The 24,884-nt window shown below is 42.6% G+C and overlaps 2 protein-coding genes across 7 annotated transcripts; one reads left to right on the forward strand and one right to left on the reverse strand.

Moving 5' to 3' along the window:
• The first annotated feature begins 21 nt into the window (after positions 1-21).
• CNTD1 (cyclin N-terminal domain containing 1) lies at positions 22-9,253 on the forward strand. Its single transcript, XM_019667111.1, has 7 exons — positions 22-420; positions 3,408-3,483; positions 3,752-3,920; positions 4,844-5,006; positions 5,497-5,641; positions 6,248-6,344; positions 7,002-9,253. Exons 1-7 carry the CDS (start codon positions 252-254, stop codon positions 7,170-7,172), a joined length of 990 nt encoding a protein of 329 aa, XP_019522656.1. The 5' UTR covers positions 22-251; the 3' UTR covers positions 7,173-9,253.
• On the reverse strand, positions 7,783-18,477 carry BECN1 (beclin 1). Of its 6 annotated transcripts, none has more exons than XM_019667104.1 (13): positions 18,317-18,460; positions 17,919-18,047; positions 16,415-16,482; positions 15,470-15,528; positions 14,951-15,019; positions 14,710-14,800; positions 14,468-14,604; positions 14,115-14,309; positions 12,342-12,488; positions 10,913-11,062; positions 10,341-10,401; positions 9,324-9,466; positions 7,786-8,583 (listed from the first exon to the last, which is right to left on the reverse strand). In XM_019667104.1, the coding sequence occupies exons 2-13, from the start codon at positions 18,043-18,045 to the stop codon at positions 8,415-8,417; spliced, it is 1,416 nt and encodes a 471-aa protein (XP_019522649.1). In that variant the 5' UTR covers positions 18,046-18,047; positions 18,317-18,460; the 3' UTR covers positions 7,786-8,414. The 6 variants fall into 6 exon arrangements, with proteins under 6 accessions (XP_019522651.1, XP_019522652.1, XP_019522654.1 ...); XM_019667105.1 differs by having other exon boundaries at positions 18,280-18,460; XM_019667106.1 differs by lacking the exon at positions 14,951-15,019 and having other exon boundaries at positions 7,783-8,583; positions 18,317-18,477.
• Between the last annotated feature and the right edge of the window lie 6,407 nt (positions 18,478-24,884).

Genomic DNA, 24,884 nt, shown 5'->3' on the forward strand with positions numbered 1-24,884 from the left:
AGGCTGTTGGCCTTAGAGGAAGGGCGTGGTAGGCGGGAAGTGGCAGTGCTTTCTGATTGGCTGAGGGGTCCGCAGCCGTTGGGGCGGGAAAAGGCTGTGGAGGGAATTGGGTTTTCCTCAGACTTGAGGTGAGGACAAGCACACAGAAGGGGATGACGAAACCAGAGTGTGGCACAAGGCTCTGAAGAGAAGATAGGGGGTCGGTTTATGGATCCAGTGAGCCGTCTGAGTGCCCCCAAAGTCTTCTGAAAATGGCCGGACCTGTGAGGCCAAGATTGGCCTCTCTCAGTGACTTTCGGTTTGGAGCTGTTGCCACAGAGACGATAGAAGACGCTCTGCTCCACTTGGCCCAGCAGAACCAGCAAGCAGTGCAGGAGGCTGCGGGACGGATGGGCAGCTTCAGAGAGACGCGGATCGTAGGTGTGGACGCAGGGCCAGGAAGCCGGGTTTAGGGCAGACCCGGGCATCTGTCTTTGAGGCACCGGCCTTGAGATTCTATACATAAGTTTTGTTAATACCTACTATATGCCAGGTTCTGGGGATATAGTGATGAACAAGACACACCCGCACCTTACCCTTGATTTCCCTAAGTATATTTATTATCCACACTGCCAGGGACAGAAGGATGAAATAGAGATTTACTCCCTGCTTTCAAACCATGTATATAAATAATCCTTGGAGAACATTAGGACAAATTTGCAAATGCTTAGGTACAAGCATGGTTAGATAAGTGACATACTAGATAAAACAGGCTTTTATAGGGCTTGAAAGGAGTGATGGGGGTGAGGTGGGGTGGCGGTAGGAAGAATTAAGAGTCCTCCAGGCATCATGGCATTTGAGGTGGACCTTGAAGGAAGGATGACATTTTGGTTGGTAAAGGTGATAAAGGGGAACAACGTTTCTAACATGAGTAAAGCTATGGAAATAGGGATGCTTAGGGTGACGAGTACAGTGTAGTCCAGGTTGGCCAAAGCACGTGGAAAAGTAGTTGAAAGTAAGATCAGAAAGGTAGTTTGGAGACATTCCATGTGGAACTTTGAATGCCAAGGTGAAGAGTTTATACTTGTCTTAGGAAAACAAGGCATTGAAGGGTTTTTTTGTTTGTTTGTTTGTTTGTTTGTTTGTTTTTTAATGGTGTGATACAACTGTAACATTTGCCTTAGAAAAAATTATTTTGGCTATGCTGTAAAGGATGACTTGAAGTAGAGAGTGATGGGAGGTAGGTCTGTGTTAGTAGTTTAGGTGATAGGGCAGAGGGATTGACAGAGGATGGATTAAAAACATTCCACAGGTAAAATCTAGGGTTCTGCAATGGACGAAGTTAAGAAGTGAAGGCAAAGATGCCAAAGGTTGAACCTAGGAGACTGGGAATATAGTGGTGCCATTAAGAGAAACACACACATACATTAAAAAAAAAAAAAAAAGAAACAGGGAAAGGCAATAACTTTGGTTTTGAATCTACTGAGTTTCAGGTGCTTGTAAAACGTTTAGAGGAAGGTTTCTAGCAGGCTGTTTAAAAAGTAAGTCAGAAGAGAGATCAGAACTAGAGATAAAAGTTTGGGAGTTATCTACATAATGATACTGTTGAAACTGTGGCAGAGGATGCGTTCCTAGAGGGAGAAAAGAGAAGTTCAAGGACAATTCCTTGGGAAACATTTTGTGTTCAGGGAATTGGAATAGGAAGAAAAGTATGAAGAAAATAAAAGGAGGGGTTTGGGAGACAAGGACAGAACCAAAAGAACATTGGAAGGCAAGATGGGCGTTTCAAGAAGGATGATGGTCAGCAGGGATCAGATGCTTCAAGGATATGAACAACAGGAATGAAGACTGCCAACAGGAATTAGGATCGCAAAAGGGCAATGATATTTAATAATTTGGACATATTTGCTGGTCTTTGAGACAATCATTTCAGCAAGTTGAGAAAAGCAGAAGCCAAATTGCAGAACATTAAGGAGTGAATGCTGAAGTGGAAGCAGCAGTTATAGTAAGCTAGGCTTTCAAGAAATTTAGCAGTGATGGAAACTAGAGAGCTAAAGCCCTAGCTTAAAAGGAAAGAAGGGGAGGGTCTTTTAGTTAAATGTAGATCTGAGTATATAAGTACAGGAGGTGGAACCAGCAGCGAGGGAGAGGTGTAACCCTCATTCATTCTAACTAACCCCAGCTCAGTTTTCTTGGCAAATTAAAATGGAAAATAAAAACAGTTGCATGGATAATTCAGGCCAAAACCAAAACCAAACCAAACAACTATGTATACACACAAAAACAAAACAAAGAAAGCCTAAACTCCAGCAAATAAAACGACTGGCTAATAACACACAATTATGTATTCTAGGGCATTTTGCTTAATTGCTTAAACTAATTCTCTTCTTCATTGGAGCCTGCTAGAGAGCTTTTGTCTCTGTAACAATAAGTTTTTGTACATATACCTCTGTGTAACATGTGTCGAGTAGATTGTTAAATTATCTTGTTCTAGTTTGACTTTTATAGTTTTTTTCTACAAAAGTCAAATTTTCTCTGAACATGTATGGTAACTTGTAATTTTTTGCTGATCAGTGATAAAAGTTCCCAGTTCTGCAGGGGCTTTCTTTTTTGAGAAGTGACATTTACCCTTGTTTCCACCCTCTAATGATATTGCAAACTAAATAGAATTCTATCTGGGGCGGTTCTTTCAAAGAGAAACAAGCAGCCTAAAATCTTGCCAAGGTATCTTGCCCTTCCCACCTTCCCAGTGACTCCGCCCCACCCCAAAATTGGGCTACATTCCCTGATTTGGAGGATGTTTCTTCAAAACAAGCCAGTCCACTGTAACAAACTTGCTCCTGGGGAGAGGCTCGGCCACCACAAATTTACCCAACAAACTGGTGGTGGAGAGATGGTGTCCAGCTGTAAGGTGAATCATGTTTGTAAAGCAATGGGAGTTCTCCAGAGGGTGGTTACTAAACAAACAGTATTATAAAGAATATTGAATCTCCAGGAGGGACCTTTCTGTTCCTGTCAACATTCCACTGCAAACAGAATATAGGGGTTAAGGTTTTTATCCATCCCAAATATCTCCCTTGAAGCTGGGGGTTCCCAGCATGGTGTAGAGGCCAATTAGACCAGCTGGTATGTTTGTGTGTAGCTGGCTAAGCCTTTTATCAGCTGAGACCCACAGGAAGGCTCAAGGGTCACTCAGGGGGCTTGGTAAGCCCTTGTCTTTGGCACTCAGTCAGCCTCCTTTTCATGCCTCTGATCTGCCTATTGGCAGCAAAGGGAACTAAGCTCAGCTTGGGTTTTTTCAGTCTCATCTTTCTCACCTCATGACCCTCTTCCCTCGGCCCCATCATGGCTTTCACACAACGCCAAGAGTTCACAGAGTGGTTTTGGTTGCACCTTGTGAATTAGGCTCTTCTTTCCTATTTTGGCAGAGTTTGTTTTTCTCCTGTCTGAACAATGGTGTCTGGAGAAGTCCGTGAGCTACCAAGCTGTAGAAATCCTAGAAAGGTAAAGCACTGAGCATAAGGCCTTTGTAAGTGGTACCTCTCAGAATGGCTAATGTACCCAAATCTTTAAAAAGATTTTAAAAATCAATAAAATAAAGTACTAGTTGCCCCTCACCATGAGACCTGGCTTTGCACCCTCTATTACTTGCAAATGTAAATTTCTTAGCTTGTAATTGCTGTTGGAGAGGATAAGACACAGCATAGTTTGAAGCAGAAACTCCCTTTAGTTTGAGTGTGGATTGTTGACTCTCTCCTTCCCTTCTTTATAGGTTTATGGTTAAGCAGGCAGACAATATCTGCAGGCAAGCCACAATCCAGTTGAGAGATAAGACAGAGCCTCAGAATTGGAGGGCTCTGAAAGAGCAGCTTTTCAACAAGTTTATCCTGCGTCTTATGTCATGTGTTCAGTTGGCGAGCAAACTTTCTTTCCACTACAAAGTAAGGAGCTGGGGTTGCTCATAGGCACCTGAGTTAAGTTAGAAAGAAACCAGCTCTTCCAAAGGTGACTGTGAGAAACCTACTCCTAGGCTAGGTGATACTACTCATGTGGAAATTCCAGAGTGCAGTTATGCTTCCTAAACATATCTTCCCATCCCCACCACCACCCCACACACAGTCACACAGAGGCAATTACTAAATAGCCTTAAGTTCTGTTCCCAAAGTATAACTGCTGGACAGATGCCATCATTCACACAGGTCACCTTTTCTCCCCTTGGACTCAAGGACAGTTTACATAAGGTATCTGAATTGCCAGCATACCTATCAGTATTAAAGGCAAACTATTGCATTTATAAAGGATCAATTTTTTTCCACATCACTACCCAATGCTTATGTAACAAAATATCATTCAGCAAATATTTATTGTCTTCTATGGCCTGATGCTGCCATGGCTGCAACAGTAAAAATATTGTCTGTGCTCTCAAGGAACTTATCCAATGAGACACACAGGCAAATAATGTGGGAAAGTGTTCCAGCTAGTGTAAATACAGAGGACTATGAATGTACCTCATCAGCCTTGGAGAGTCAAGGAAGTGTATTTAGAGAAAATGACTTCTTGAAGGGGCAAGGGCTGTGGAAGATGGGTGGATCCTACGGGAAGAGGGAGAGTAGTTAAGGAAAGCAGGGAGAGAGAAGGGAGAGGAAAAGGAGATCCAGATACAGGAAACAGCATGGGTGGTGGCTCGGAGTTTGGGAACTGCAAGTCACTCTATATGACAAGCATCAAGTGTCAGGGGGAATTACTGAGATGAGATGAAGGCACGGGCTGGATTGTGAAGGGCTTTGTACACTATGCCAAGGCGTATGACCTTTTACTCTGACACCCTTCTCTCCTTCTCACTGTTTTGTTTTTCTTTGCTCAGATAATCAGCAACATTACAGTCCTGAATTTCCTCCAGGCTCTAGGGTATCTACACACTAAAGAAGAACTGCTGGAGTCAGAGCTTGATGTTTTGAAGTCCCTGAACTTCCAAATCAATCTGCCTACTCCCTTGGCATATGTGGAGATGCTCCTGGAGGTTCTAGGTACTTTATTAAGTGTGCCAGGGACTGTGGGTTGGAGTCTCCCATAGAAGGCAATAAGAATGTGTCCAGGGGTTTGGGGACAGTGGGAAGAATACACCGGAATCCAGGAACAGTGGGAAGCCTGAGATGATGGAGAAAAGTGTTCCCTCTGGTACCTGTCACAGGGAAAGAAACTCAGGTCTCAGCACCTGGCTTCTGTTCAGACTCACTAGACACTCTTACGGCAGGATCAAAGTGCTGATTTTATAGAGAGGCATGAGGTAAGAGGGGAACCAACAAATATACTCTCATTGTATAGATATACTATACATGGAGGTTTCTCTACTTCTACCTTTGTCCTTTAAAATTGACCTCCAGCTAGAGGTGTCTTATAGTAAAACAAAGCAACCAGGAAGCACATTAGCAGCTCATTAGCTTTATGTTACAAGACTGTGATTATGATCAGAAAAGACCTGCACAATGCTCTTTACCACATCCATACTCCGTCTAGGATACAATGGCTGTTTGGTCCCAACCGCACAGCTGCATGCAACCTGCCTGACCCTGCTTGACCTAGTCTATCTTTTGCGTGAACCCATATATGAGAGCTTGCTGAGGGCTTCGATTGAGAACTCCACACCCAATCAACTGCAAGGGTAAGGCAATTCCTTCAGGATAGGCGCCTTCTCATGCTATCATAAGAATTTGGGGAATGGAATTTACTTAGCAAGGCACCCAGTCCACAGATAACCTGCATAGATTACCTGATTCAAATTAACATCCAATATGTTGCCTGGATGCGGGTGACAGCCCAATCAGCAAAACCCTAAATGCTTTTACTTTTAAACTTAAATGACTTCAAGTAATTAACATACTTTCTTTCCTGGTGCTTCCTTTATAGCTGTTTATAATTTGAGATTACTTAGAAAAAAAAACAACCAGTCACAGTGCTGCAACTTGGACAAAAGTGTTTGATTACTGTAAAGTCAGACTAGTAAAAAGCCTCACAGTTACATTTGTTAGGGAGACAGATGGAACAACAAAAGGCCTATAAACCATTCAGACAGGAGGCTCATGTTTTAATCCCAGTTGATTTGGGGGAGGTTGGGAGTGGAGTCAATTAGCTATTGCTTGACCATTTCCTTCCATATCTAAAAAATCCAAGATGATCAACAACTAATAGTTGAAGTTCCATGATCCTAGGATTTGGAAGATCAAGTTTCATTCTAGCTCTAAAATTAATAATGGTTTTAATCACTCAGGGAAAAGTTTGTTTCAGTGAAGGAAGATCTCATGCTGTTGGCAGTAGGAATCATTGCAGCAAGTGTTTTCATCCAAAACCATGAGTGTTGGAGCCAGGTACGCACCACTGAGCAGGACCAGCATGGTCAGAATTCATTTAATAGAAAGCATTCTCCCATTAGTTAAAGGAAAACAGAAGACAACCTATAAAAGGTAAGTGCCAAGAACCAGGATTAGGATGAATGAGCAGGATTTGCGAAGAGGAAAAACTATCGGGTTGTCAGAAAAGTCATGTCGTTTTTTTTCTTCTCTGTTTTTCGTTGCAAAAATGCGTCATGACTTTTCCGACAACCCAATAGGTTAGGGCTGAAAAGTGTTCTCCACTTTTCCTCTAATTGAAATTGGAAACGGAGGCCCAGTTCAACTTGTTTCCCTTTATGATGATAATCCGCTATCATGCTGAAGTTCAATAAGTATATCCTCCCAAATAGAGAAAATGTCAAGGCCCAAATAGCTCTCTCACATTTCACAAAACTTACCTCCAACAGAGTGAAATGTCTAGCAGAAACTTTCCACACTAACATCATCAGGGCAAAGGTATCATAATGTAATCTGGCCACTGGCAAACACTGGGATCTGGATTTAATCTTCTCTGTAAATTCAGAGAAATGGAAAAAAATTTCTATTTGGCTTGAGAGAACAAGCAATTTGTCTGCTTGTGTACTAAAACATGTTGAGATGATTTAGTACTAAGAAATCTGTCTGTTTCTGCAGGTTGTGGGGCATTTGCAGAGCATCACCAGCATTACCTGGGAGAGCATCACTGCGTTCTCTTACGCAATCCTGACTCACAGCGTGGGAGCCAACACTCCAGGGCCACAGCGGCCTATTCCTCCCCACCTGGCAGCCAGAGCTCTGAGGGCTGCTGCTTCCCCCAACACATGAGGCAGGCTGAATCCACCAAATATAAACAGCCTTCTGTCACTGCACTCATCCCTCCCTGTTTACTTTCATACTCAGGGTACAAAAGTTTCAAGTATCTTTTGAACCATGTTTTGTATTCCAACTTCTGCTTATTTTTCTGAATCACAGAATTAAGGTGGATGAACATGACTTTTTTTGTCATATCAGACTGAAAACGTAAAAAGCTGGGAGAAATAGAATATTAGTGAAGTTGGTTCAGTTTTGTTTAACAAGATAGTTATAGCTTTTCTTTAATTGTTCATTTCATTAAGAGAGAACATCAGACATGGAGATTAGTATTAACCAGGGACTCACAAAACGAGGCCATTTGGGTGACCTTGACTGAGCAAGGAGGAAGCCTTTATTTCCCCTTAAAGTTAATTTAACATCTCTGTTCTATTACTGAGATCTACACAAATAGGGCTTCCCCTACAGCTGTCCATTTCCACCAGTCTTTTTGAAAAGTAACACTAACCCATCTCTAAACCTGTTTCAACAGAATTTCCACATACTTGCAGTTGAACTCAATTCTCCCAGAATACAAAGTACTCTATTTTAGTTAAAGAAAAACCCAACAGTGCACCTTGGGCAGTTATCAGACTGCAGCAAATCTTTTATTACAAATAATTAAATCTCTCCATAATGTCTTAAACAGTATCAAACACCATTTCATATCACTAACACAGAGCGGAGTAGGCATTCAGTACTAGAACCGAGTGAGAAGAAGTATTCAATTTCAAGCTTCTGATCTCATCACATGGTGACCAAAGCTTATATGTCATTTTCTCATGTTATCCAACTGTGCGTCTCATACATCTCATTGTCTCAGTGGAGACAAAGTTTCTGTTTCATATTAAGTGCAGGAAGTTGAGAGACATAAAATCCAGTGAAAACACATCGATCTCAGTTAAAAAAAACACACAAAAAAACAGAAGCAAACTTAAATTAGTTGTTTTAAGGGGAGAGAGAAAAAGGAAAGCATGGGGTTAAGAGTCAAAACTATAACAAAGGCTGGTAAGCTATACATGGCATGTTATAGCTCTGAAAACTATTTGTCATATGGTATTTTAAAATAAAGTGGCTTTTGTGGATTTTTTTTTCTTTTTTGGTATTGTAAACACGTGCCGTTTAATAGTACCCGAATTTAATTTAAAACATTTTTTTTTCAAACAAAACAAAATTTAAAGCCTTTAAGGCAAACATTCCCCTAAGGAAAAAAGAAAGTCATTTGTTATAAAACTGTGAGGACACCCAAGCAAGACCCCACTTAAGATTCGTCAGCATGAACTTGAGAGCTTTTGTCCACTGTTCCTCCGAGTTAAACTGGGTTTTGATGGAATAGGAGCCGCCGCTACCTCCTGTGTCTTCAATCTTGCCTTTCTCCACATCCATCCTACAGATGGACACAGCAGAGCTCATTAGTAACTGAGATCCGAGTTAAGTCAGTTCAGGCAAATAGGCAGGGACTTGATCATGGGACTATTCACGTCATTTTATCTATTAAAGAACTCTTGGCGAGGAACGGTAGTGTATTTTGGATTTGCTTGAAAGCCCAAAATCAAGAAGGCTGTCACAAGAGCCTCATTGTCACTGTGGAGTACAGGGACAGGACACACACCCAAACAGATGACAGGCCTGGAGCAGAGGCTAAGTGAGGGTTACAGTACTCCTCACTGTTTTTCTAGGCATCCCTGAACTCACGGGGAGAGAAAGGAGGCAGAAGAAAAGAAAAGCTTTGTTTGGGGCTGACAGAAGCAGCTCAACCTTACTCTCTTGAACTAAAGCCTCCATCCATCACTGGTTTTCTACACAATTTGACCAAAGGAAGCATTCCTGTATATTTCCAAGAACTTAAGGGAAAACCTTCCTGAAACTAGAGAGCAGGTTTGAGCTCTGTGCCAAAAAAATACCCCAAATCATCTAAGATAACATTCTTTTTCTCCAGGGACCAGGTAGTCACATTGTCCTGCTTGCAGTGTTAGATCAGTCTTTGCCCATCAGTGTCATGTGATTTTACACCATTTTCTGCTTTCCCACCATTTATACTATGCTTTGTCTCCCTTCTAACTGTCCCTACAATTCTGTTCAATTTGGTCCTACTCCTAGGTTCATTCAGCAGTGGGGGATACTGACCTGTAAGGAAGACAAAAACGTGTCTCGCCTTTCTCAACCTCTTCTTTGAATTGCTGCACACAGTCCAAGAAAGCCACCATTGCATGGTCAAACTTGTTGTCCCAGAAAAACCGCAGCCCCCCAGAACAGTACAACGGCAGCTCCTGCCCAAGAGAGAACTGGCTATGGATGTGGCACCAAGACAGATGATCAGAGATTGTTCCCAGTCCTATCAATCTCTCAAGTCATGTTCTTTCTGTATTCTACTGGAAACAGTAACCTTGGGCAAATAACAATGCACCTAGAACTGTTCCACGGGAAATGCAATAAATATCCACCTCACAGTGATTCCTTCCCCATCCTAGCACACATTCTACTTTCTCATCAGACTCTGAAATCCTCGTTCTCTCTATAGGCCTCAAAGAGCTAATCCTGAACTAGACAAGACATTGAATAAGACACTGGTTCTTCATGACATATCTCAGTCTAAGAGAAACAATAATGCCATTATCAAAAATAAATCATTTCGGGGCCGGCCGAGTGGCGCGATGGTTAAGAACTCGCTTGGGATGCCAGCGGGCCCCGGTTCGGATCCCACATATGAGGGCCAGTGACACTGGGCTCCACAGCTGAGATGCTGAACAACAGCTCAACCTGGAGCTGAGCAGCCATGAGTCGCCGGCGACGGCGTAGGCTGCAGCCCCTGTGGCAGTGGGTTGCCATGGGCTACCGTCTGTAGCCAGCAGCCAGCATGAGCGGCCAGCAGCCGCAGTGAGCAGCCGTCCAGAAGCCGGCGACTGATCTGCCTCGCCCGGGAAGAGCCCAATGATGGTGCCAACTTGGGCCAGTGAAGCAGTGTCCTCCACAACTAGATTGAAGAACAAAATGACAGCAACTTGTCTGTTCCCCTTCCCCCAATTCCCCAATTAAAAAAAAAATCTTTAAAAAATTAAAAAATAAATAAATAAATAAATAAATAATTTCACTAGGAGGTGCAAGAATTCTGTATTCCAGTGAAAATGGAGTTTCCCAGAGTACCTTAGATTTGTCTGTCAGAGACTCCAGGTACGAATGGTTTCCATAGGGAACAAGTCGATACCTAAAAAGGAGATACATACAGAGATGGATACAGGACTCCTCCTAAAGTGATAATTGGGATGTTAGAGCCCAGTGATTTTTAGACTTCATCTTACCCAAGGACCGTTCTTATTATTCCCACCTCTCTCTCTTACCTCCCCAAAGGCTCCATATTTAAGGTTTTGTTTACCAAACAAAGTACATTTATTATCTAATTGTCTGGGGGCCTTTGTGGATGAATGCATTTTTTGGTTTAGATTTAAAAACAAAAACTGAAACTAGCTTGAGGAACACTCAGGTTCTGGAGACAGTGTATTGGGACCACTGTTACAGTCAAGCAGCTCGAGGGCTGCCTGATCGGTAGAAAGAGCCCTATGGTGAGGGGAAAACCAGAAGCCGGGCGTCTGCACAGACAGAAAACTCCCAGGCTCTTAGGAGCAATGGTTCCTGCCATAGTGGACAGCAGTACCAGGATGGAAATATAGATTATATCAAAGACATACCACACCCCAAGAAAGGGCTATATTTCTTACCTCTGAAATTTCAGACCCATCTTATTGGCCAGGGCATGGAGCAGCAACACCGTCTGGCCCCAAGCAGCATTAATCTCATTCCATTCCACAGGAACACTGGGCAGGCGACCCAGTCTGAAGTTGTTGATTGTGCCAAACTGTCCACTGTGCCTATAGAAAGCAGGAGGACAGGGAAAAATACAGGGGGAACTTAGAGCTTAGTAACTTCTGAGACTTCTTGCTTGCACCTAAAACCTAACATAAACCTCTCTCCTTATCTCCAGATTCATATATCCAAGCTCTACTTGGTAGTTTAACTACAAGTCTTAAAACATGAGTCATCTTCTTTCTACCTGCAGCTCAGATGTCAAAACAGAAACCTGGGTATCATCCTTGAATGCTCTCTCTCATCTCCCTTCCCACAAAAAACCAACAAACTGTTGATTCTACCTCCTAAATCTCTCAAATCTGTCCACTTCTCTCCAAACTCAACGCCAATACTCTCTTTTTCTATTTAGATTGCTACTGACAAGTCTCCCTACCAAACATACTGCCCTCTTTCCCCAAGTCATTTCTCACATGGCAGGTAAAGCTATCATCACAAATGCAAATGTAATTATGTCACTTCCCTGCCTAAAATGCTTTAGTGGCTCCCACTGCCTTTTGGATACAGTCCAAATCTCTTCAAGAGGCCTACAGGATCCTTTAGGAATTGATAACGCTCCAGTTTCATATCCTGTCATTCTCCCCTTTACACTCAGTCTTCACTCACAATAAGCTCCTTTCAGTTCTCTGAATTCACCACTCCCACTTTCCTGTTTCTTTGCACATGATGTTCTCTCCACCAGGAACAACCCCCCTCCTCTGCAGACTTCTACTTCACATCTCAGCTTAAACATCAAGCTCCTCTGGGGGAAACTTTCCATGAGGCCTCCCCACATTGGGAAAAGTGTCCTGATGTGTTCCCACAGCACCCCAGGTTAACTATTAACACACTGTACTACAATCGCTTATTACTTAGCCATCTCTTCCACGAGATTATAAGTAACTAGAAGGTAGAATGCATAGTTTGCTGTTGCGCTCCTAGTGCTTAGCAGTGCCTACCACACAGCAGATGTTCAACAGATACTAGTTAAATGGATAAAACGTCAAATAAATTAACATGCGAATGACCCTGGAGGTAAGAAATCAGCTCCAGAGGACCAGAATTTCATGTGGCTGGAGGGCTCAGATCTCTCCCTTTCCTTGGAAGAGTGGATGTCACCAAACTCTAGACTTCTAATCCCTGATTGTGCCTATCCCATCACAAGGAGTTAAAGAAACCTAGATGGGGTGAAAATGACATGCAGTCCTATTTTGTGGGAGGTGGGCACCCTGGTCTAGTGGTCGACAGCTAAGGTCCAGATATGTAGTGCTTCCCAGATGCTCCTCACCCTCCAGCCCTCATTACCAAATGTGGAAGGTTGCATTAAAGACGTTGGTTTTCTTCAGCTTGTCTAGCTGCATTTGGGCATAACGCATCTGGTTTTCTACACTCTTCAGCTCATCATCCAGTTCCAGCTGTTGTCGTTTAAATTCACTGTATTCCCTCTGATACCTGTGAGTAGCCAAAGTGGCCATTGAAAGCTGTTAGTTTGGGGCCTAAAATTTCTCTGTTACCACCCCTCTTAACGATTTATTCTTAGTGATTATGGTTCTATCCAGTTACAGCATCTTTTAGATTTGGCACAGATCCTACTCAAAGGAACATACATACCCTAGTTGTTTTGCCTGTGAGGGACAGAAATATCTCAAATTCCCACTGTCCATATGCTTAAAAAGGAGAGGAAAAAGGATTCTCCCAAACCAGAAGCAAACACCTCTTGGATGTCTGATCTTTTCTAAAAGTAAGGTGAGTGCGTCAAGAGTGGCTTCTCAGGGCCGGCAGAGTGGTGCGATGGTTAGGAGTTGGTTTGGGACGCTAGCTCTGAGTAACAGGGCCCGGGTTCGGATCCCACATATGAGGGCCAGTGATGCTGTGCCCTCTACAGCTAAGATGGTGAACAACAGCTCGACCTGGAGCTGGGCTGCCATGAGTCACCAGTGACAGGGTAGGCTGCAGTGGGGCTGGCAGGCAGCAGGCATGAGCTTTCATAAGCCACTGTGAGCAGCCATCCAATGGCTGGCTAGTGACTGCCTCAGCCGGGAAAAGCGCAATGATAATACCAACATGGGCCAGTGAAGCAACATCCTCTACAACTAGACTGAAGAACGAAAGGACAGCAACTTGTCTGTTCCCCTCCCCTAATTCCCCAATAAAATCTTTAAGGGAAAAAAAAAAAAGAGTGGCTTCTTCCACAGGCTGGCCATAACTGAACTTTTTTTTATAATTGGGGAACTGTGTGTTTTTCTAGGACCCATCAGCTCCAAGTCAAGTAGTTGTTTCAATCTAGTTGTGGAGGGTGTGGGGATCGAACTGGCAAATCTTGGTGTAATGAGCACTGCATTCTAACCAACTGAGCTAACCAGTCACCCTGACTCCAAGTCAAGTGGTTGTTTCATTCTAGTTGTGCAGGGCGCATCTCAGTGGCCCATGTGGGAATCGAACCGACAACCTTGGTGTTATGAGCACTGCACTCTAACTAACTGAGCTATCTGGCCAACCCCATAACTGAACTTCTGTAACTTCACCTCTGTATACTTATTATCCTTTAAATAGTTAGTAAACACAATTTCCAATGGAACTTGTCACACTACTCTGTGAAAAATTAGCTTTTTTCTCTGTCCTTCACATCCCTAACTTCAGTTAGTGTGGACACTATGTCTCCTCCAAAAGACAGAGGGTTCTCTCAGGTCAAGAGTGCCAGTGAAATTTTCGAGCTGGGAAAGAATGAATGTAGGCCAATACGCTCATCTTTCCAGAGGAGGATGCTGGGTACACAGGCTGACTTACCCAAATGAGCCCCGTTCCTACTGCAGAGCTGTGACTAGAGCCCTGGTTCTCTGCTTTCTATTTAACCAACACGCTTTTTCACTTAATATGCCAACCCTTCATACTTAACCCTCCCAACGAACCTCTAGATATAGGGCCAGCCTGAAAATAATATGCAGGATCCAGAGCAGATATGCTGTGGAATGACAGCTGACTACAGCTTACAAAGTAATCAGACACATTCAGCTGGAAGCCATTTCCCCTCCTGGAGCCTTGAGGACATGAAGATAGAAGAACAGGGTGATCACTCACTGTGCCTCCTCCTGATCCAGTTTCTCAGCCTCAGCCTGGACCTTCTCGAGATTTTCTGCCACTATCTTGCGGTTCTTTTCCACATCTTCCAGCTCCTGGATCAGCCTCTCCTCCTCTAATGCCAGCTCCTTTAGCTCCATCTGTAGCTGTTCACTGTCATCCTCATTCATTTGCTCTAAGATCTCCAAACAGCGTCTGCCAAGGACACAAGCAGAGTATGCTTACTAGAGGGAAACTGTCATTCTGTTTACCCGAGTGGAGCATAGCTCTTGGGTAAGAGCCAAGCAGTCTCACAGCAGTCAAAGCTCTAAGACCCAGATCTGTTGCCAGGCCCTGGCTCTGGAGGCACTCACTTGTAGTTCTGACACTCATTTTCAGTGACGTTGAGCTGAGTGTCCAGCTGGTCTAACAGAGTATCTGTGCATTCCTCGCACAGTGGGTGATCCACATCTGTCTGGCCTGACATGATGTCAAAAAGGTCCCCAGTGACCTGGAAGTGTGGGAAATCAGAGTAGGGTCTGCCCCATGCTATGTGCCCAGACACCCCCTCTACCAGTCAGGCCCACCGTGTGACACTGGAATCAGGCTGACTTGCCTTCAGTCTTCGGCTGAGATTCTCCATGGTGCCGCCATCAGATGCCTCCCCGATCAGAGTGAAGCTGTTGGCACTTTCTGTAGACATCATCCTGCAGACAGCCCCCCGCCCATGGGCCACATGAGGGAGCAGAGAGGCCTCTTCCACCTACTGCGGTGCCAGTGGCAGAGACTCTCAAGCACCAGCTGAGGGGCCTCAAGGTGCATACCCACTCCTAGCCCGACTGACCTCCCAAGGGTACCTCTCTCCCAAGGGAAGGCCATGCTGGTCTTCCAGAGGGGCACTCAGCACGAAGGTTGGCCTGGATGGACTAAGGAGGGAGAGGGGGCATCAAAAACTGTTATGTGTGTGTCTACAGCAGAAAAGGTAGGAGAATCAGGAAAGACCATTTTTCAATATTACATCCCTTGCCAGCCACCTTCACATGCATCAATAGCTAAGGATCTGAACATCTAACATTTGCTATTTTAAAACTTTTCCAGAGTCCATCTCTTTTATTAATCAATCACTCCCTCAACTTTTCTCAGTTCCTCATCATGAGAGCTACTGTCCCTTCCCACGTATGTGAATGGTTAAGGGAATAACTCAATCAGTAATGGAAGGTGATGGGCCAGGTATAAGGGAATGCATCTTTTCTGGAAGAGCCAAAAGGCTAGGTGATGATTCATCTCCATCACCTGGCTCCAGGTCTCAATTCTGGGTTCAGTTAAAACTCTACTGGTCTTTAGCAAGAAGCAGGGGGCTGAGGAGTAGTAGGCACCTGGCTGGGGGGATGAATCTGCGAGAGACACCATCCTGGCGAGTTTCAATAAATGGCTCCTGGGAAGGAAATAGAGGGCATTAGAATTCTGGCAATTAGAGGTGGAGTCTATTTCCCAAACAGCCTCAGAACTATTTGGCTTTACCCTTGATTTATAACCGTAAGAATTGATAAACCGCAGACACTTAAGAAATGGGTATTGTCTAGCCCATCCGTGGGGACATGCACTAAGAAAGGATCCCTGGCACATACAAACCCCAAGTCCCATTTGATTTTTTGTGGGGAACAGCATTCCCTAACTATGTTATACTCTATTATAGTTACATTTGCATTTTCTCAACACTTCCTAGTCATGGGTAGGGGTGAAATGCCCTAAATTATGGCCTAAGGAAAACGCCAGATCAGACTGCAATGAAGTTTGCCATGGCATAGAACGAAGTAGGTAATCTACACGTTTTCAATACTTTGATGATATAATTTATGTGATCAAAATCTTATGACATCTATCTTTGGCAATGAAAATTATCACTGATGTTATCATAGTTTAAAAATGACATGTTCTCTAACACTGACAATGCTTTCTGGCTAGGGTAATCAACAATTCACTGTCCAAACCAAGATACTTTTGAGAATGGAGAAGAGTGGATATTAATAATTAGCTAGGACAATAGATGTAAACCAGAAATGCCCTGGGATGACCTGGATATACAGGTCATCCCATCTCCCACCTATAATTGGCTTATAATTCTGCCTCAAATAGAGTCTCTCTCCACATTTTGGAATGGATGTCTCATTCAGTAACCATGTGACATCAGGTGTCCTTCTGTACCTCCAATGATACACAGGGGCCTGCTCATGGGGAATGTCTCTTGTTAACCAGAGATCCCAAAAGTCTGGGGGCTCTAGAAGTACCAAGTACGCTGCAGAAATCCAGTGTTTTCTCACCTCTCCTGAGTTAGCCTCTTCCTCCTGGGTCTCTCCTGGTTTCACCTGGGCTGTGGCAAGTAATGGAGCTAAGGACAAGAAAAATATTGAGTCAGAAAGAATCTTATTAAAGCAGGAGCAGGTACGAAAGTATGGGAAAAGAATTGGAAATATCCTAATCACCACCCCCACTGTACCAGTTATACAAAGAAGAATCTCTTGCCTTCTCCCCCTCACTTCCATTAAATCAGATTAAGGAGTTAAAATTTTTCTAGTATAATGGTATCATGGTTATGTTTTTAAAAAGAGACCTTATCATGCTCGTTTCAATATACTAAAATTGCAACGATAGAGATTAGCATAGTCGCTGCTCAAGGATGACACATAAATTCATGAAGAAAAAAAACCAACAACATACACCTTATCATTCAAATATAGTTACCGAAATATTTATGTATTTATATTTGGAATTTGTTTCAAAATAATTTAGGGTGGGAGGGAAATGGATGTGACTGTAGATGAAACATGATTAAAAATGCATTAATAATTGTGAAGCTAGGTGATGGGTACACAGGGTTCATCATATACTTTGAAGTTTTCCATAATAAAAATAAAAAGCCAAAATAATTGAGTGGGGATGGGAGGTGAGTGGAGGTATACAGCACACAAGAATAAGAAAATGTAACTAGTTGTTGAAGCTGGGTGATGGATACAAGGGTGTTCATTATGCTATTCTCTTGGCTGTATATTTGAAATTTTCCATAATAAAAAGTTCAAAATATATTAAAGAGTTAATTCCCCTCAAAAAAGAAAAATCAGGTAGTAATAATAGCTAACATTTATTGAGTATTATTTGTCCATCATATTCCTAAGTATTTATGTTATCATATTTGATCCTTACAACTATCTCAAGGTCGTTTTACATTTTATAGAAAAACTAAGAAACCAGGACCTAGAGAGGTGAAGTAACTTGCAAAAAGTCATTCAGCCAGTAAATGACAGCCAAAATTTAAATCCAAGTAGGCTGACTCCAGACCCATGAGCTTATTTAAACTGCCTATTCAGTCTTTTTTTCTAACTTCATCTCACTTCTTGGGATTATGAGACTCTGTTCCTCCATGTATCAGCTGTTGACCACTGGGTACCTTAATGTTATTTAAGCTTTCTGAGTCTCAAGTCCTTATCTGTAAAATGATCCAAAAGGGTTGTTGCAGAAACTAAACAAAGTAATGCACTTGTTATACAGTAAGTTCTCAACAAATGCATATATATATATATATATTCCTTTACTCTGAAACAGCAGGAGTAAAAAACTAAGAAATTTCCTTGCTATATAAAGCTCTCAGAAGCACAGTGTCAGAACTCCGGATGAGAAAACAGGGAGCCAGAAGAGATTAAGTGACTTTCCTTGGTTTACACGGCGCGTCTGTGGCAGACTACACGGACAGACACCTTAAGGCCTACATCTCCAAAGCTGCCCACTTTCAACGATCTTGACAACCCTTTTTCCAAGGGTCTCGCTGACCTGTGAGCTCCTGGATAGTGACACGGTCCAGGATCTTGAAGCTCGTGTCCAGTTTCAGGGGCTGGCTGCAGCGCTGGCACACGAAGCTCACCTGCATGGTGCTGCTGGACGTCTTAGACCCCTCCATCCCTGCGCAATGGAGAGGAGGCGATATTAGGGAGAATCGGCGCCCTTGAACCCAGGTCCAGGGCTACCACCTGCCTTGCTGGTGCGGTTAAAGGAGAAAATCTTTGCCCGCACCGTTCCCTCTAGAGCAGTGCGATGCCAACTGGACCTGCTTCCGGGACAGCCCCGGCAAAGGCAGTTTACAGCCCAGTCAGGGAGGTGCTGCAATAAGGGCCGTCAGGGTTCCTAGACTCCCCTTCTAAGGTCGTGGCTCAGCCCTCAACGCTCTTCACCTGGGGGCCTGGAGCCCGCCACCCTGGTCCGGTCTACCGCGGGGGCACCGTGGCCTCAGGTCTGCCCCGGAGCGAGGCCTCCAGAACTGCCATCGCCCAGTCTTCAGCTACTTCCCGGTCGGCCAGCGGAGGACTTCCGCCCTGACCGGATGTGACGCCACGGCCGCTTCTGCGGCAGGAGGAGCCAGGAGGTCGGTCCCGGTCGGCCCGCTTTCACGGGCCCGGCTGCGACCCCTAGAGGCTGAACTAGGAAACGCGGCTGGTGTCGGCGTGTGGGCGAAGGTTGCGATAGCAAGTGGAAGTACCAAGTTGGGAGAGAATGAGTCTCCGTTTTTCTCTAATTCAGTGACTTTTCTTCAGATTTGTCACTTTTAAGCGGAGCCACTGTTAACTCTTTCTGCAGTTCCATTTTAAAAGTTTCTCCTTGGAAGAGCTGGGCTTTCTTTCAAATGCCCGAGAGAGTGGTAGACACACTTGGAGGGGAAGGCAAGGAGGTGAACTTCATTGTTTTATTTTATATTATAAACTTTCAGTTATTAATTAGGGAAAGTCGAGCACTTCAGATATTGAAACGTATTATAAAGTATAAAACTAAAAAATTTTTGTCTTGGTGCAGGAATAGGCAGGTCAATGAAACAGGAAGGAGTTTAAAAATAAACCAAGTATACAGGAGGATTTAGTATATGATAAAGGTAGTATTTCAAATCAGTGGGAAAATGAGCTACTTAATAAGTGATGAGCAGGGTCAAAGAGCCATGTAGAGCTAAACCTTCTACTTCACTGCTTACACTAAAAGAAGCTCCAAGTTGGTCACAAATTTAAGCATCAAAAATACAATGATTAAAGTACTAGATGAAAGCATGAGGGAATATTTTTTATAATCTTGGAATGGAGGTTTGTCTAAGCATGACATGAAAGTCAGAAGCCCAAAAGGGAAATATTTAATTTCACTCATTAGAAATGAAAACTTTTGGAACTATCAAAGACACTCTAAAAAAAATTACAAAAATGTGGAAAATATTTGCAGCTCATAAGATAGAAGATAAATTTCCTTAATATAGAACTCTATTCAGTCAATAAAAACACTAATAGGCCAGTAATTAAATGGTAAAAGGATATGAAAAAGCAGCTCACAGAAAAACAAATTTTGATTAAAAAATAAAAAGATGTTTTATTTCACTTGTAATTAAGCCAATGGAAAGTCAACTTTCGTGAGGCAACATTTCTCATTTATGAGACTGGTAAAGGCTGAACCAGTTGATAATATCCAGTGTTGATGAGCATTTGGGGAGCTCTAGAATACTGTTGGCTGGGAGGGTAAATTAGCATAATCATTTTGGAGGTCAATTTGGAAATGACTATCAAAATTTTAAATGTTCATATTCTTTGACTCATAAAATCTCTCTAGGAATAGATAGTTCCTAACAGATATACAAGTGATCAAATATATATATATATACAAGAACTTTCACTGTTAAACGTCCTTCAGTAATAGAGTGTTGTTGAAATAAGTTATGGTATTATCCATTTAGCAGAATGTTATGCAACCATAAAAAGAATGAATAGGGCCAGCAGAGTGGCTCAGTTGGTTAAGAGCTTGCTCAAGAGTGTGAGCTCTGAGCAACTAGTGGTTCGATTCCCAGCCCAAGCTGAGCTGCTGCTGAGCAGCCAACAGGTGGCAGGATGGTAATGAATAAACTTGCTTTTATTTGGTTCATTTGGCTACTTTGAGAATAGTCTGAAGAGGGCCAGGGTGGAAGCAGGAAGCCAGTTAGGAGGCTTTTGTATGAATTGAGGCAAGAGATGGTTGTCAATTGAAATAAGAAAAGTTACAGGCAGTATACATATGATTCCACTTATACAAAAAATAATATACTGTATATGGTGTATATGATGTTATGTGCTAAATGAAGTGATATGCATTCAGTGTCTTTCATTGGACAATGGGACAGAGACTTCAGTGTGTATTATTAGGCTATTTTTATAATAAACCTATAAGTCATTTAAACAAAATTAAACTTTTACAGAAAGATAACAATACAGGAAGTTAGGGGAATAGTGTCATGAAATTATCCATAATCTCACCCCACTATAATTTTTTATGTTTTCCATTAAAATATTTTTCCTATTTTAACACGGTTATATTTGTATTTATAATCTATAGGCAATTTTTGTATCCTTTTAAGTTTTAACATTACATAATAAATGCTTTTCCATGTTGCTACATAGTTTTTATCATTGTCATGGCTGTATTAACCACATCAAGTGCACTAACTTAATGTATTTCTTTGTTGCTGTCAATTTCCATTGTTTCCAGTTTTGGTGATTACAGTAATGCTGCAATGAAGAACTGACTGCTTCCTTATGACAGAGCCTCACTATTGGGATTACTGATGAAAAGAGTATGGCTATTTCATGTCTGTTGATTAACATTAGCAATTGTTTTCCGGAGCAGTTGCACATAATCATACTCTGCCTGCAGTAATGTGTGAGACAGCCTGTTTCACGATGCCTTGGCCAGTGTTAGGCATCATATATTTGAGGAATGAGGGCAAATAAAAAAAAGCACTTCCTTGTTATAATTAGCATTGTTGGTATATATTGGCTTGTTGTTCCTTTTTGTAAATTTTCTGTTTGTGTCCTTTGCTCATTTATCTATTAAGTTCTTAATATTTTGCTCAATATTTTTCATCAATGATCTGTTAAGGTGTTTTCCTGATGTGCAAGTTTTAAGTTCTTAGGATGTCAAATCTGCTGTTTTTCTTGGTGACTTATATTGCTTAGAAAGTTGTTCCCACTTCCAGAAGTGACTTTCCTATTATTTTATATGTAGGTAATCCTCCTATAATTAGCACTAGATATAATATATGGAACTAGATTGATTTTCTCCTGGTATTGTGTCACGTCCTGCGTGGCAAGGGCAAATGGGACACGAGAGGGGCGACGCAGATTGAATAAAAAGAGAGAGACAGAAGTAATATTTAAGTGCGAGACCAAGGGACTCAGCCTTCAGAGAGTCAGACTGAGCCACCGAATCAGGTCGATGCTTGGTTTTTATTGAGAATTAAAACTGCTGTTGATCAGATTAGCATCCGTTTGAGGTCTGTGCCTCAAAGCCTTATCTATTAACATATCCATTATGTTCCAGCATATGCTATGCCTTCACATATCCACCACATAGCCCCAGGACACCTTGTTACTGTGTCCTCCCAGAGGAGATTAACTGTTAGCATTCCAACAGGTCCCAATATACCTTGAGACACTCCTCAGAGGGAGTCTTATCGGCCTCTGGTCATATCGAGGCACTCCCTCAGAGAGATTACTGCCTCAGTCATACCAAGGCTTTTCTCTCATAGCTAATTGGATTAGAGGCTAAATGCAGGGGGACATGTTTATAGAATTCGGCTGTCAGGCAACAGTATTGCTAAATAATTCGTTTTTACAACTCTTCTTCCTCTTGGATCTTTCAGCATGAGACACCCCCCCCCCCAAAGGTGAGTGGAATCATTCCCAAAGAATTCTCACCTAGGCCTGGTGTGGCTGCTTCACAGTCCTACATTTCTTCCTGCTTGGTTGGCTGCCACTAATACTGTCTCAAAAAGGCAGAGATGTAATGGGCTTCTAGAGAGGTAGGGTGTATAGAGATTACAACTGAGGTTTGAAAGTCTAGACGGCCTGGGTTCAAAGTCTATCTTTGTCATTCACCAACACTGACCTTGAGCAAGTTATTCAACTACTCTGTATCTTGTTTTCTTATTTCTAAAGTGAACATAATAGTGTATGTCACATAGGGTAGTGTGATGATTGAATGATCTAATAATATGAGATACAAAGAGCAATGCCTGGCAAATAGTAAACTCTCTGTGTACCCTGCTGCTTGGAGAATGTATGACAGTCAGTATGTATAGTGTGAATAATCAACAACATAGCCTAAGTCATCAATTCAAGAAGCATTTATTGAGGACCTACTATGTGCCAGTCACTCTTCTAGGTCTGGGGGGAATACATTGGTGAACTGCTCTAATAGTCTGTATTCTAGAGGAGAGATTTTGACAATAAACAAATGGATAACATGATTTCAGATAATGGTAGGTGTTATGGGTTGAATTGTGTCCCCCACAAAAAATGTTGAAGTGCTAACCCCAGTACCTGTGAATGTGATCTAATTTGGAAATAGGGTCTTTGTAGATGATCAAGTTAATGAAGTCATTGGGTTGGCCCTAACCCAATATGACTGCTGTTCTTATAAAAAGGGGCAATTTGGACACACAATAGACATAAACAGAGGGAAGAGATGCAGAGAGAAGACAGTTGTCTCCGAGCCAAGGAACACCTGAGGCTACCAGGCGCTAGGAGAGAGGCCTGGAACAGGTTCTTCTTTAGCTCCTTCAGAGGGAGCACGGACCGGCTACTTTGATTTGACTTCCAGTCTCCAGAACTATGAGACGACACATTTCTCTTGTTCTAAGCCACCTGGTTTGTGGTACTTTGTTATAGCAAAAAACCAATATAGTAGGTATGATGAGGAAAATAATAGAGGATGATGTGATTGAGAACAAGTGGGGCAAGGGTGGGTGGAGTTACTTCAACTGGGGGGTTCAGGAGGGCCTCTCTGTTAGCTGGGAAACTATTAAGGGTGATAAGCAGGGAAGAGACATAATCTGGCTGACTTTGAAGTATAAAATACATAGAGAAAAGGACACAAATCGTTAAGTGTACAGCTCAGTGAATTTTCACAAATGAACACACCCATGTAACCAGCACTCCACTCTCCTGCCCTGTGCCCCCTTCCAGTTGCTACTCACCACAAGGGTAAACAATATCCTCAATTCTAACACCACAGGCTGGTTTTGAACATGTAAATGGAACCATACAGTATGTACTCGTTTTTGGTTTCTTTTTTAAATTTTATTTTTCAATTACAGTTGACATTCAATATTTTAATATTAGTTTCAGGTGTACAGCATGGTGGTTAAGCATTTATATAATTTATGACGTGATCCCCTCAGAAAGTCTAGTACCTACCTGGCACATTACGTTATTCACTGTATTCCCTATGCTGTACTTTACATCCCTGTGACTATTTTGTAACTACCAATTTGTACTTCTTAATCCCTTCATCTTTCTCACCCAGCTCCCCAACGTCCCTCTTTTATTCAGTATTGTGATTCCTCCATCTTGTGTGTAGTTTTCGTTCATTCATTCTCAATACTATGCGGTATTCCATTGTGTGAATATATTAAAATTTAGTTACCTATCCTACTCTTGAGAAACATTTGAGTAGTTTCCAGTTGAGGCTATTGTGAATAGTGTTGTTATGAACATTCTTGTTCTTTTTCTTGGTGAATATATTTATGCATTTCTGTTGGGTATGTTTCTAGAGTTGTGATTTCTAAGTCACAGATATATAAATAAATATCTACATATTTATTGTTCTAGTAGATACTGCCATAACTGTAGTTGACATATTAAAAGATAATTTGGGGGCCGGTCGAGTGGAGCATTGGGTAAGAGTAGGCTTGGGACGCCAGCTCTGAGCAGCAGGGCCCCAGTTTGGATCCCACATGAGGGCCAGTGACACCTCTACAGCTGAGATGGTGAACAACAGCTTGACCTGGAGCTGGGCTGCTGTGAGTTGTCGTCGACGGCATAGGCTGCAGCCCCTGCTGCAGTGGGCTGCCATAAGCTACCGTGTGTGGCCAGCAGCCAGCATGAGCGGCCTGGCAGCCGGTGTGAGCTGCCAAGAGCCCTCGTGAGTGGCCGTTCAGTGGCCAGCGACCGATCTGCCTCACCCGGGAAGAGCTCAATGATAATACCAATATGGGCCAGTGAAGCAATGTCCTCCACAAGTAGAATGAAGAACAAAAAGGACAGCAACTTGTCTGTTCCCCTTCCCTCGATTCCCCAGAGCTGTTCCCCTCCCCTAATTCCCCAATAAAATCTTAAAAAAAAAAAGATAATTTGGGTGTGAGTAGAGAATAGAATGTGTTAGTGGGGGGGGGTGGCAAGAGTGAAAATGGACACTAGATAGTTCATTGTAATAGTGTTAGCAAAGGATGACAGTGGCTTTGACTAGGATAACAAGTGAGGAGATGGAGAAAAGCATACTCATACAGGATTCGTTATACTGGTAAAGCTCACAGGACCTGCTGGTGGTTGAATGCAGGAAGATGAGGAAAAGAGAGGAATCAAGGTTGATAGGTGTTTGAACAACTAGGTGGACAGTTATATCAGTTACTGAGATGGGAAAGAGCAGGAAAGTAAGAGGTGTGTGGGAGAATTGAGAATTCTGATTTGGCCATGTTCAGTCTGAGATGCCTCTTAGCTATCCAAGTAGAGTTGTCAAGTAGACAACTGGAGCTGTTAGATGTCAGGCTGGAGAAATAAATCTAGCATACAGGTGTTGAGTACTGAGAGATTCAAGAAAGATGAAGAAGTGACCACTGGTGCTGTCAACATGGAAGTAATTGGTAACCTAACAAGAACTATCTCATTGATAACATGGAATGTGAATGCCTGATTGGAGTAAATGGGAGTGAGGAAGGATAGTGTGTCTTCTTATAATCTA

This window comes from Hipposideros armiger, unplaced genomic scaffold (assembly GCF_001890085.2).
Source record: "Hipposideros armiger isolate ML-2016 unplaced genomic scaffold, ASM189008v1 scaffold_482, whole genome shotgun sequence".
NCBI lineage: Eukaryota > Metazoa > Chordata > Mammalia > Chiroptera > Hipposideridae > Hipposideros > Hipposideros armiger.

Coding starts and splice junctions, on each gene's coding strand:
- CNTD1 (XM_019667111.1), top strand. CDS start 252: ATGGCCGGACCTGTGAGGCCAAGATTGGCCTCTCTCAGTGACTTTCGG. Junction 3,484..3,751: donor GCTGTAGAAATCCTAGAAAG/GTAAAGCACTGA, acceptor CCTTCTTTATAG/GTTTATGGTTAAGCAGGCAG. Junction 5,642..6,247: donor ACACCCAATCAACTGCAAGG/GTAAGGCAATTC, acceptor TTAATCACTCAG/GGAAAAGTTTGTTTCAGTGA.
- BECN1 (XM_019667104.1), bottom strand. CDS start 18,045: ATGGAGGGGTCTAAGACGTCCAGCAGCACCATGCAGGTGAGCTTCGTG. Junction 12,489..14,114: donor CTGGATCAGGAGGAGGCACA/GTGAGTGATCAC, acceptor GGCTACTCACAG/GTATCAGAGGGAATACAGTG. Junction 9,467..10,340: donor CTCTGACAGACAAATCTAAG/GTACTCTGGGAA, acceptor TCTCTTGGGCAG/GAGCTGCCGTTGTACTGTTC.